We start from the raw sequence: 12389 nt of genomic DNA, 5'->3' as shown, positions 1-12389 counted from the left end.
AACCTGAACCACATGACTTTGAGCCAGTTACTTAGAATTTCCAAGCCTCACTTTCCTCATCTGTGAAGTGGAAAAAATAATATTCAGCTCCATAGAGCTATTGTGGGAATTAATTTATATAAGGAATTTCTATATAAAAATTCAATTTTAGCTGATAAAAGTATTCACTATTTTCAGTGTAAACCTAATGAGTCAGGACAGTCCACGATTTTACAATGCCTGTCCTTGAAATTATTAAGGTGCCTTAGAAGAGTTTAATGAACTAGGGAAAAAGTCTAAAGAAAAAGTAAGTAGTTTGTTGTCGCTGTTTAATTTTCTTGGACTCCCCCTTGAAAGGATGCTTGGAACACGTTTCCTTTTTATGTGGGTTTGATGTACACAAAGGCCATATTTGTGATGAATGTCCCACTTCATCAAAGTGAGTTGGACTCAAAATCTACTCAAGAAATTGAACCTGAGTCAACGATCTGGATTTAATTTCTGTCCCAAATGCCAAGCAGTGATGAGAGATTCATCTAAGGAATATTTTGTTAAATATTAAGATTCATGATAATTATCCCCTAGAGTTTCTTCCTCCTTTAGAAGAGGAAATGTAAAAAACCATCACAAAGCTCATGGAGACAATGATTGGACTTTCTTTTTCATAGGTCTAGACGGGTTTTTATAAAACTCCAGGAAAACATTCTCACAGTCAACCACAGAGATGATAGTTTATGCAATGGGGACTTGGCAGATTATTTTAATAAAAATAGCAGCAGGCACTATCACAGATTATTGACTAAATTCAGTGCTTTACAAATCTTATGTTCTCTAATCCTCAGAATAAGCGCGAACGCTAGGCGCTCTTACCCCACTTTACAGATACAGAATCTGAAGCTCAGGAAGTTGAAGTAACAATGCCACACAGCACGTAAGCGCTGGAGCCAGGATTACAATCCATCTCTCAAGCTCCAGCATAGCACTCTTTCTTTCCACAAACTTATGTTAAAAGTTAAAGTGAGATTTTATTAATGCGGGCAGTTCTTCCAGGAGAGACATTGATAAGCCAGACTCCGTCCCTGAAGGTATCTCACCCAGCATTTGGGGGGCAAAAGGAACCCAGTGTGAGTTACTTTCTTGATGAAGTAGAAGCTAATAGTTTACACATTTGAATATGTTTCTTTAATTACTTTTCACCTTTACGTGGATGGTGGCCCATCTGAGGAGAGAACCGTTACTCAGGGAATAAATTTCATGTCATTACTGGCTTTAAAGAAGCTTCTCTTGGGGCACAGGGTACAAATGATACCTGTCTTGCACTAAGATTCTAACACTGTCCTTTGGGGTCAGGCCAGACATTTTAATGTTTGTAAACCAGCAGCTGCACAACTTGAGTCATCAAGTTGTTATTTTGTGTTCTGCTTTTTTTTTTTTAAATACATGGATTCCTGGACTTCAACCTGAGGGATTCTGATACAAAAGGTCTTGGATGTGGCTTAGGAATGTCCAGTTTTAAAAAGCTTGATGATTCTAATAATCAGCTAGGTTTTGGAGCCCCTGGATAGTGCATTATGTTAAGCCCTTTGCATGTCAAAGTAATTTCTTAGAATATTGCTGTTGTTTTAATTCACTCAAGTCACCATTGCAGTTACTAAAAATATACACGTTTCTATTTCTATATATACATTTAGATTATATGTGTTATATGTGTGCATTTAAAAATAGTGCATGTGAGCATATGCAAAAATATATACATATGTTTACATATACACATGTATACACGCATACATATTATGTGTGTGAGTGAAAATTCCCCATTGTGACTCAACATGGTATCACACATAAGGACTGACCTTGGATCTCTAACCTGGGCCAGTGTTTCCAGAGTCTGTGGCTTTTTGTTGCTTGGCCTCTTAATCTGGTGGTTGGTCTTAATCCTTTGCTGCAAGTAGCAGCCTTGTTTCTTATGGCCGACTGCCACGCAGGTCCCTTGCTGTTGCCCTCAGCAGTCCAGAGCCATGCCACAGGGCTGAAATTGTGCAGCGGGAGCGTCTTCAAGTGTGTATTTAGTCCTTGATGCTTGAGTTTGGTCTGTTCCAACAAGCTCACCAGGTGCCAGCTACTTACAGATCCCACTGTGCCTGAGAGTGTAGAGCTGGTCAAAGGACATTAATTTACAATTGGCTGTGTTCCAGAATCCTAGGGGTAAGTGTCCATGATCCACCATTGCTGACTTCAAAGAAGGCATGGATGGGAAATACCATAACCAAGTCACTGGCTCTGACTGCTTTTTTTCTGATAGCTACATAAACATAAATATTCTAGCTGCTGACTTTAATTTTAGTTACAACACACTCTGTGGGCACATCCATTTCATCCTTTAGATGCCATAGACACAGTCCCTTGAAACCACAAACTTTTTAAGAGCCTACAAAAAATGCTTTCCACCTGAAAAAAGCATATATGTTTTCTCTAGGGTATGGAAAAGAAAACTGAAAAATGGAAATTAATAAATTAGTTAAAATGTCTATAAAATGTTACATTTTGCTAATTTCAGCCATAGTTAAATTTAGTATTTATTCAAATATCAGTAATTTTGAAAACGTATTTTGGGATGGATTTCCTTTTGCTGATAAATCATAGCCAACCATAACTTAGTAAGTTGCTCAGAGCCAAATGTTTTCAAAACAAATTATAAAAAATCCTTTGAAGTTTTTATAGCAGAAATTATTTTTAATGTGGATTGTGGGTGCATGTTAATATTTTGAGGTAGGAATCTCAAAAAGGAAAAATACTCATGTTATAAAACATCATTGTTTGTTGGTGGCTGTTTTTATGCACTTTAAAAAATATGTGTTGGTTTAAGTGAATTCTTACATTATGCTTATTATTTAATCTTCTGTTGATTCTTCACTGCTTAATTAAGAGTTTCTGCTTTTTTATGAAGGTGTGTAATCCACAAACATACATCTGTTGAGACTGGCTCCCTGATATGAAATGGAAAATTTGTAGATCTAGAAATGTTTCAGGAAGTACAAATTTTTTTTTTAATTGAAGTAGAGTCAGTTACAATGTGTCAATTTCTGATGTACAGCATATGTCCCAGTCATGCATACGTATACACTTACTCTTTTTGCATATGTATATATACATATATTCATTTACAAACACATTTTTAGCTGTTAAGTGAGCTTTGATTAAAGTTAAGCTGAATCACAAAACTAGAATTTGCCAATTCTTTTGCCTTGTAAAATGCAGGCATTTGATTTAGTTTTTCTTTTCACCAAGTTTATTGCTTTGATGTAAAAAGCTGCCATTGCTCCTCACCCTGAGATGAAGAGGTGAGGAAAGGGACTGGACTTGGTCCCTCCCTGCCTAAGACTTGACTGGCATGTGAGAATGGGCTGTGATGCAGCTGCCACAGGGGAACTGGAGCAGGGAGAGGAATGCAATGTCCCAGCCATCCTGGGGCCCTTGACTTAAACACCCCTCTCCTGCGACACCCTCCCTGGACCCCCCACGCCTGGACTAGGTGCTCTTCCTACAGGTCCCCTTGGACCCTCTAGTCCATCATCACAGCACATTATCATTTTCTTTCAATTGTTGACTTTTCTCAAAGCCGTAGCCTCCTTGAGAAGAAACTGTCTTGTTCATCATTGTCGATCCAAAACCTAGCAGAATGCCCAGCACGTCGTAGTTCTGCAAATATTTTTTCAAGAATGTGACAAATGGGAGGCTTACAAGTTGAAAAAAAAATCTTTCAAAGGTAAACTTAAAGCGGAATTCAAAAGTTAAAAAATAAAACTATTTCTATGATGTGAGCTTTTTGATTTTTTAGGGTTAAGAAGAAATTTGGGGAAAGAAGGGCCTTGATTATGTTTCTAAAAATGATGTTAAGCCTAGCATCCTTTTAGTCATAACAAGGTATAGCAAGTAAATTTTAATTTGGAACGAAGGAAACAGGTATCTCATAGTATCCTTAAGAATGCCTTTGTTCTTGAACTACTATATCTAAAATGTGCAATTTTTCATGACAATCCATGAAAGAAAGTCCTAAATAAAGTAAAATGCATTGGAATGGATGCTACTGGTGCCCTGGTCAGATTCCCTTTACCTGGCAGGTGTATTCCATCCCCCAGCTGCTATGGGTTTGACTGCTCACAATTCACAATTACCTCTTCCACAGAGAAATACCCTTGGAAATGCCGCCTAGGCCCCAGTCAATGACCAACTGATGTGGATGTATAAAACCTTGCCCTGGATCAACTCTGAGGTGTAACTCAGACTCCAGGGCTCCCCATGGGATCAGACTGAGGCCAGACTTTAGCTCAATCCAATTCTAACCTAACCTCTTGGCCTGCTTTCTTCTGCCTCCTTCACTAGCTAAAAGGTTTCTCCCAAGAACACACCTATAAATCAAAGGCACAACATCCCCATCTGCTTCTAGGAAACCTCCCTTAAGATTTTCACTGAAATGAAATTACAGCTTCTGAGTAGATAACTCCTGATGCCTTTCCTCTACGCTTAGGAAGGGTTCCAGAGCAAGGAGGGGCGACACTGGCATTCCCCCCTCCCCAACACCTTTCCAGACTAATTATATCTGCAATTCATATGCATTTGTTTCAACACGATAATCCGAGCACTTCTTCTAGGAACCTCAATTTTATTTGCAGTAAACGTTTTATTAGTACCTATTTTGTGCCCAGCATGTACTACGAAGGTATTAGGAATGGAACAGCGAATAAAACATAATTTCTGCCCTCAAAAAAAGAAAGAAAGAAAGAAACTTCAGCTTCTGAGGATGCTCTTCAGGTGGAAGAATACAGAGCAGATAAACATCTAGTCTCCTCTTGTGATCTGATCATCACACTGAAGCAATAGCCTCTCGGCCAAATTGAGCTCCTATATTAGAACATCCTCTTCCCTTCCAGACAGTACACACGTGGTGTCTGTAAATCGTTCTCAGGGGTATCCTTACGGTGCCAGCATGCAGGAGAGCACTGCCAGATCATTGCTTTTTAAACTCCTTCCACACGACTGGGAGGGAGGCCGTCAACATGTTATTTCCTGCAGGTCTTCCTTGGAATGATGCAGTTATCTTTTAAGAAAATATGCCATGGTTTGCCTCCTTCTGTGAATAAAATTGCCCTTGCTTGTTTTTTGAGATTTTTTTTTTTCTCTCTCTGACACAGCCTGGAAGAGTTAGGGAATAATTCCTGCAGCAATGCTTCAGTTTCAGCTGCTGGGCAGTTGTGTTGACCATGTGTCACATGTGGGCTTACCCACGTGTGTAAGTGTGTGTTTGGCCCCAGCCAGTGCTGGAAGAGTTTTAAGGCAGGAAGCAAAAGATGTCCTTTTTAAAATATCTTCTTAAATTATTCAATATGTGCTCAGAGTTCATTTTTTTCTTATGTGACTTCATCTAGGAAATAATAATCATTTTTTTTAAATTTTTTATTTTTTTCATGGTAAGGTCTCCTAACTGCTCCTGGTCCCGAGTTTTCCTACTTATAATATGAGAGTGTTGGACTGGACGAGTTCTAAGATTCAGTTTTTCTCTGACATATTCTGATTTTTTATGCCCTCTTTCTGGATATGCTATATTTAAACTCCATGTAAAATTGTCTCTTTCAACCTATGTCATGTCAGTATTCAGTCCTGTTGTTTAGTTAGCAAATCCAAGGAAGGGTGTGTGTGTGTGTCTGTGTGTGTGTAACTTAGTCTGTATCAGGGCCTATCACTGCAGCTTTCTGACTTAATATTGTTAACTGAATAACTGAAATGAAAGAACGGAAGTAGCAGTGACATTGGCTTGTGTATTAGTGTAGGATAACTGCTATAACAAACAACCCTAAACTCTCAGTGGTTTAAAGCAATAAAAAAAAATAATAAATGAAGCAAAATTAAATTAAATTAAATTTAAAAGTCTGTTGTTTGTTCACAGCCCAGTGCCATCATCAGGATGGGCAGAGGAGTCGGGACGGGGAGATCTAGTCTCTGCTCCATGTAGTCATTTAAAGACTCGAGGTCTTTCCATCTTGAGATAATTTGATCTTCAACACATGGGTCCTAAAGTTGTTCCAGAAGGAAAAAAGAAGATGGAGAATTATCCACAGGGAGTTTCTATGAGCTAGAACGGGAACTGGCCCCTTTCCACTGGCCGGAACTCAGCCCTGTGGCTCCAGCAAAACTGCTGGAACAAGAGGCTGGAAAATGCAACCTCACCATATGCCCGGACAGAAAAGGAGAACCATGAATACTGCTGAGTTCTAGAATCCTCTGCCTTATCTGGTTTAGACTAGCGAGTATTTGAGGTGAGAGTGTGATGGAAGGGCCTTGCTGATCAGTGCGTTTTCTACACACCTACCCTGCCTCTGCTTCAGGGCACCCTTCATTTCATTCCTTTTCTCCCAACTCACACACCATATCCTTTTGTCCAGCCTCATCTTTACTCTCTTTTATCTGATACCTTGAGTTGAGGAGAGAGGATGTGAATGTGGGTGGGGACCCCTAGGAAGATGGATTTTCGTAAGGAAGATAATTGGAAAAGACAGCTCACTGGAAAAGTGGCATGAATTTCAGAAAGGGAATTGAGAGAGGCTGCGAGGAAGTCGGGGGATGTTGGTTTGAGTTGGTTTGAGAGGAGAATGGATTATTCTAGTAAGAGACAAATCCCAGGGTGAAAAGTCCATTTCTCCATGTAGTAGAAGGTGATGTTTTGAACAAAATTTTATGAACTTATAAAATTCAGATTGAAAATCCTCTCTTACGTTTTTATCCGCCTTGGAAAGACCAGCATCCACAATTAAGAACTGTAACCATTTAAGAGTAAGTCATTCCTGTGGCTCTATTTTTTTTTAACATTCACATAAAAATAACACACACACATACACACACTCAATAATTTAGAAAGATTTTTTAATAAAGAACCTCATTTGTTTTCTGCCTTAAACTCTTCCAACGTGGACTGGACCGCAAACATGTACTGGTGATGCCACACATTCAGCAAACCTGCCCAGCAACCAAAGCTGAATTACTGCAGCAGGAAGCCCCTCAGAGTCACCCGCAGGCAGCCCCTGAACAGCTGCAGATACTGTATATAGTCTTCCCAACTGGCAATACACATTCCTGTGATAGGGATTCCCTGCCCCGAAATCTCTTAGGTCCTGAAAGACACTAATTCTTCTTTTTTTGTCTGGTCATTAATGATGACCAAAATTGATCTGTCTTCTCATTTGTTATGCTTAGTTTAATAAAAACAAAAAACAAACAATCCCCCCCCAACACTTTCTGGAAACAAATCCCTGTTTAAGTTTGTAAGTGACATTTCTTACACCTAAAATTCTTGCACTGGACAATTTCATAGAGCCAACAGACACAAACGCCTTTGCCAAGAACAATTCCCATGAAGGGTTTAAAAGCAGTGAATCCTTGGAAGTCCAGAGCAAATGACAGGACTTGCCCCCTGAAATATTAAGTGGGATTAGGTGCACCTTTTCTGAACGCCATGTAAAGCAACTGCATGGCTGACACACTGTGTTTTTCCTCCCCCAGGGCTTTCCTGGAAAGGATGGATCCTCTGGCCCTCCAGGACCACCAGGGCCAATTGTAAGTGTTTCCAGGAACTACTGGGATGTGTTTTAAAGGAATTCAGGTCTTTTGAGAGATTTTCTTCTCCCAGACCTTTCGTCTTGGCAGCCATCTTTGCTGTGGTGTAACAACCATCCCTTGGTACAAAGCTCTGCCTAAGACATCCTTTAAAAGTCATGCATCCATGCGGCTTGATTATTCTATCTCTGAGCCATTTTGCCATAAGGTTGCTGGCATTGATTTAGTTTTTGTTAGACACAGATAAGGCTTGAATTTGAAAGAACTACATCTAACTGATAGAGTGGAGACTTTTCTAAAGAAAAATGTCTTCCTTGCCTTTTTGGTAGTCAGAAACAGGAATGAGCAGTGAGTCCTGGAGTCTTCGTTGGAGGATGGGGTGGGGTGGGGCAGGGGAGGGTTAACTGTATGTGTTTGTTGCTCCTTCCTGAGAGCTGGCTGCTTCCAATGAGAGTGTGTGAGTCTTCATCTTTGCTCCATTTTCCTGTCTCTTAGGGCATTCCTGGAGCCCCTGGAGTCCCAGGGATCACAGGGAGCATGGGACCCCAAGGCGCCCTCGGACCACCTGTGAGTATGTGGCAGTAGCCAGTCGGGATGGTTGCCAGCTCATCCCTTTGGTTTATTATGTGCTTAAATTTACAGCATCTCTGTTGCTCAAAAATGTATTTTCAGTATTGGACTCTGGGAATCCATGAAGGAAAACAGAGAAGCTTCTAAGATAAAAGATTAAGATCAGACTGTGCGTATGTCATGGCTAAGGACAAAGGGTTCCCAACAGGGGATGATCTGCAGCAATGCTTCTGTTTATATATATTTTTACATTGTTTGTGACTCTGCTTTTGGCTAAGTAAACTCGGTGCCATCTTTACAGGGATTGGGTACAATGCTATCTGTTAATTAGACCTGTCTCTGGATAGATTTTTCTTTTCTAAGTTCTACAAGAAAGACAGAATTCACCATTACAACATACACTCACACACAAGGGAACAGGGTGTAAATGAAAGCCCAGTGAATGGAATTAATTACCTCCCATTTTTGTCCGTCTGATCCCTTAGGTTGGTCATTACACATGATCAGTGGAGGAGGTCGGGTAGGGTAGGATCGGCAAGAAAGAAATGGGCCTATTTTCTTACCTGTAAAATGATAGTTTCATTACAGCCTTCGAAGCCACATTTGACATCTTCTGTGGCTTGCAAGTTGCTCTGTCCAGGGGTAAGGAGTAGTCAGCATTCTGATGTTGTCTGTGATGTACCAAATCTGCATCCATAAACTGAAACAATTAAGACATGTAAATATATATACATTGCAGATATGCTAAGAATTCATGGAACAGTGAAATCTGAAGGGTGAGGGCAGGAGAGTTTAGATTTCTGTTGCTGCTGTAACAAATTACCACTATCTCAGTGGCTTAAACAACAGCAGTTTATTATCTGATAGTTCTGTAGGTCAGAAACCTGAGATTCTCACTGGATTAGAATCAAGATGTCAGCATTTCCTTTCTAGAGATATCCAGGGCCTTTTTTCAGCTTCCAAAGACTTCCCACATTTCCTTGGTTTGTGGCCCACTTCCATCTTCAACACCAGCAACATGTCATCTCTCTAATAATCATATCTCCGTCTGAACACAGCACAAAAAGGTTCTTTGCTTTTATTTTTATTATTTTTTTGTTTCTTTGCTTTTAATGACCTATGTGATGACCTTTGGGCCACTCAGATCATCCTAGATAATCTCCCTAGGTAACCTACTCTCCCTAGGTAACTAAATCACATTCTCAGAGTCCCTGTTGCCACATAAGATAATATATTCACAAATTCTGGGGATTAGGGCATAGACACTTTGGCAGGGTGGGGGAGAGGGGGTGTCTGCCTACCACGATGAACAAGACATAACAGAAACACTGGTTCTCATTCAGAAAGACAGCTCTCTCCCTCTCCCCCAGGTACTCAGATAGTCATGTGACTCTTTTCTTGAAACTCATTTCAATAAAATAATTTTGTCCTCAGGGTCCTATTCTAGGTTGTGATTCACATGACTTATACTCAGGCACACAAACACAAGACATGAACCTAAAAATGCCTCCAGATTTTAGCAAACACATCCTAATTTGCACACCCAAATAAACGCTCTTCTTTGCAGTCATTTTACAAAGCCATAGACTTATGCCAACTAGAATGCAGTTACATTGTCATTGTTGAAAACACTTTTAGATCTCCTCTTCTCGAATCAGGCTAGTATTAGGTCACAGAAGAAAATATGACTGCTTTATCCTCACACATCTTCTTTCATTATCTCGTCTGCTTCCCAAAATGTGCTCCTGGGAGCAAGAGTTCCAGAATATGTCAGCAGGGCTTGGGGAGCAAGGGCTTCTGGGTAAAGAAGTCTCAGAGACGGTACATACTAACTCTGTTTCTTCGAAAGTCATGAGAAATTTTAGGATATCAAAGGCTTTGAGGTATCCTGAAGTGAAACAAAAAACCAAAACAACTAGTTTAATGTGGTTAGACAATACACAAATGTATTTGTGCAGTTTCCCTTAACCCGGGCTGGGGATTCTGATCCCAGAGGAAGGGGATAGGATGGGAAAGAAGAGTGGGGGTGGGGGTGCTTGGGAGAGGACAGTGGGGTGCGGGAGGGGTAGAGTGAGACGTGGAATATGTTAGGTAAGTAGGACCTGCTTCTGCACCTGGGCTTTCTCAGCTGTGGAACAGACTTGAAATGTGGGGCGTACAGAAATAGCAATCTTTTTTTTTCCTGGAAATAAAACACTTCTTAATAATATTATCTTCAATTGTCATAAATCAACAGAAAAGGGCTCTTGGTGGTGGAGACGGAAACCACTCGTCTATAGGCGCTGGATAGCTTCTCAAAAGCCAGTTGTTCTCTGAGCTGCCCAGCCCAGGCTGTTCGCTGTGCTCTGGGCCGTGAGCAGCCTTGTGCCTGCTGGCTTCCAGGTTGGCGAGCCTAGTGAAGCAGGCTCGTGTCATGGTGTGAAGGCCTTGATTGATTTCCCATGGATGTCTGTCTAGGAAGGCAGGAGGGAGAGAGACCAAGAAAGACACACTGCCCTGCTGAAAATAGCTGTGTGTTTCCTCGAGTTGGTGCCAGGAAAACGATTGCTTTCCGGCAACCTGCCTTCAGCTGCCGACTTCCCGGGGCAGAACATGCATTACTGCTATTGTGGTCAGAATTCCTACCTGAGGCTTAAGCATAAGCTAAAATATGGTGCGCCCCCTGCAGGAGAGTACATGGTGAGCAAGTATATGGAGAAGGGGCCATGCACTTAGCTTGAGATCAGTATAGATAGACAGGTCCGGTGCTACATCATTTAAAGAGCACTGCATTAGAAGTTGGGTACCTGGATCCTAGGTATGGCCCTCACATGAACTTGACTAGCTGTGTGAGCCGCATCACGTAAGCAATTTATCTAGCCTCTCAGACTGTCAGTTTCCTAATGAATGCATTTAAAAATATTTACTGAGTAGCCACAATTTGTACAAGAGACATGAGGGAGAGGGGTCCCGAGGGGAGAAGATGACCAAGATATTTCTGCACATTAGTGGAAAATCTAGAGAGAAGGATGATTTTGTTATATATGTAGGTCTCATAAAAGGCAGAAAGTGAAAACTGCCTTAAAGGAAAGACAACGAGGTGGCTATGAAAGTTCCATTGACGAACAGACAGGGACAGAGACGCAGGGAAGGGGATCCCGCCCCTGAATTAGGGCAGCAGGGAGAACAGGTCCTGAAGGAGGCAGCGTTTTAATGTGATCTTGGAAGATGGGTGTAATTTCCACCTACAAAGACAGGAAGATGGCGTCCTTTAGATGGGAATTAGAGTAAAACAGAAAGCCCTGTCTTTTGTACATTGTAATACTTTTCAACACTGTCTCAAGCTCCATCTCCACTGTCACAGCTTTATTTCAAGCCTTGTATCTCTCCCCAAGACTGTCATGAGAAACTCTAATTGGCCCCCTTGCCTCTGCTCCAGCTCTGGTCTGATCCATTCTCCAGCCGCCAGAAGATCTTTCTAGTAGTGATCTTTCTGTGGTGTCATTTCCTGGCTCGAATCTCCTCCCTGGATCCCTGTCACCAGAGGATGGGTCCCAAGTATTCAGCCAGGTATACGTGGCCCTTCATGGTGGGCACTTACTTTGCCCCTGGACCTACCTGGCATCATCGCTTTGCTTGGAGCTGAATCACCCCAAAGTATTTAAAGCTTCCCCAATATATGCCATCCTGTTTCACACCTTTTTTGGCCTTTGGGGGATGCTCTTCCATTTGTCTGGACTGTTTTCTCCTCCTTTCTCCATCTGGTTAGCTCCTGGCTATTCTGTCTTTGAAACCGTGCACTTGGTGTGAGAGGCCACCCTCCTTGGGCTGAGATGCTTCATTTCAAATGTCGGTGTCCATCTCTCCATGAAAAGGAGAGTTCTGTGAGGACAGAAACCCTATTGTACTCATATTCTTATCCCTAGACCCCAACTCAGTAGCATATGTATCAAATAGTGTATTTGTTAAAGAAAGGATGAGGTATGATTGCATTCTGGTTAGGCTGATGTTCAGGTGAGTCTGAGATGTAGATGATTCTTATAGATTAAGGGGGGCGGTCACACATGGAAGACCTTCAGAGCCAAGCTAGGGATGTTTTGATTTTGGTTAGCAGGCATCTTTACTGTAGGGGACTTGGACCATGCGATCATTCTTCCCTTCAGAACTAAAATTCTGTGACTTGGTGAATGTAGCCACTGTATTTTCTTTTCTTTACATTCCAAGTGTTCCTGAAATTAAAGGCAATGTGCCAC

The 12389-nt window shown here is 41.3% G+C and overlaps 1 protein-coding gene across 4 annotated transcripts in view; it reads left to right on the top strand.

Annotated features, from left to right (window-relative positions):
* Nucleotides 1-12389, top strand: part of COL14A1 (collagen type XIV alpha 1 chain) — a 184237-nt gene that overhangs the window by 140536 nt on the left and 31312 nt on the right. For all 4 annotated transcript variants that reach the window (XM_064476868.1, XM_031439558.2, XM_031439557.2 and 1 more), the window contains exons 41-42: nucleotides 7534-7587; nucleotides 8083-8154. In XM_064476868.1, coding sequence (XP_064332938.1) covers nucleotides 7534-7587; nucleotides 8083-8154 — 126 coding nt within the window. The remainder of the gene's footprint in view (nucleotides 1-7533; nucleotides 7588-8082; nucleotides 8155-12389) is intronic.

The sequence above is a fragment of the Camelus dromedarius genome, chromosome 20 (genome assembly GCF_036321535.1).
Source record: "Camelus dromedarius isolate mCamDro1 chromosome 20, mCamDro1.pat, whole genome shotgun sequence".
NCBI lineage: Eukaryota > Metazoa > Chordata > Mammalia > Artiodactyla > Camelidae > Camelus > Camelus dromedarius.
Note: the sequence above shows the minus strand (reverse complement) of the source record. Positions and strands in the feature narration are given on the sequence as shown.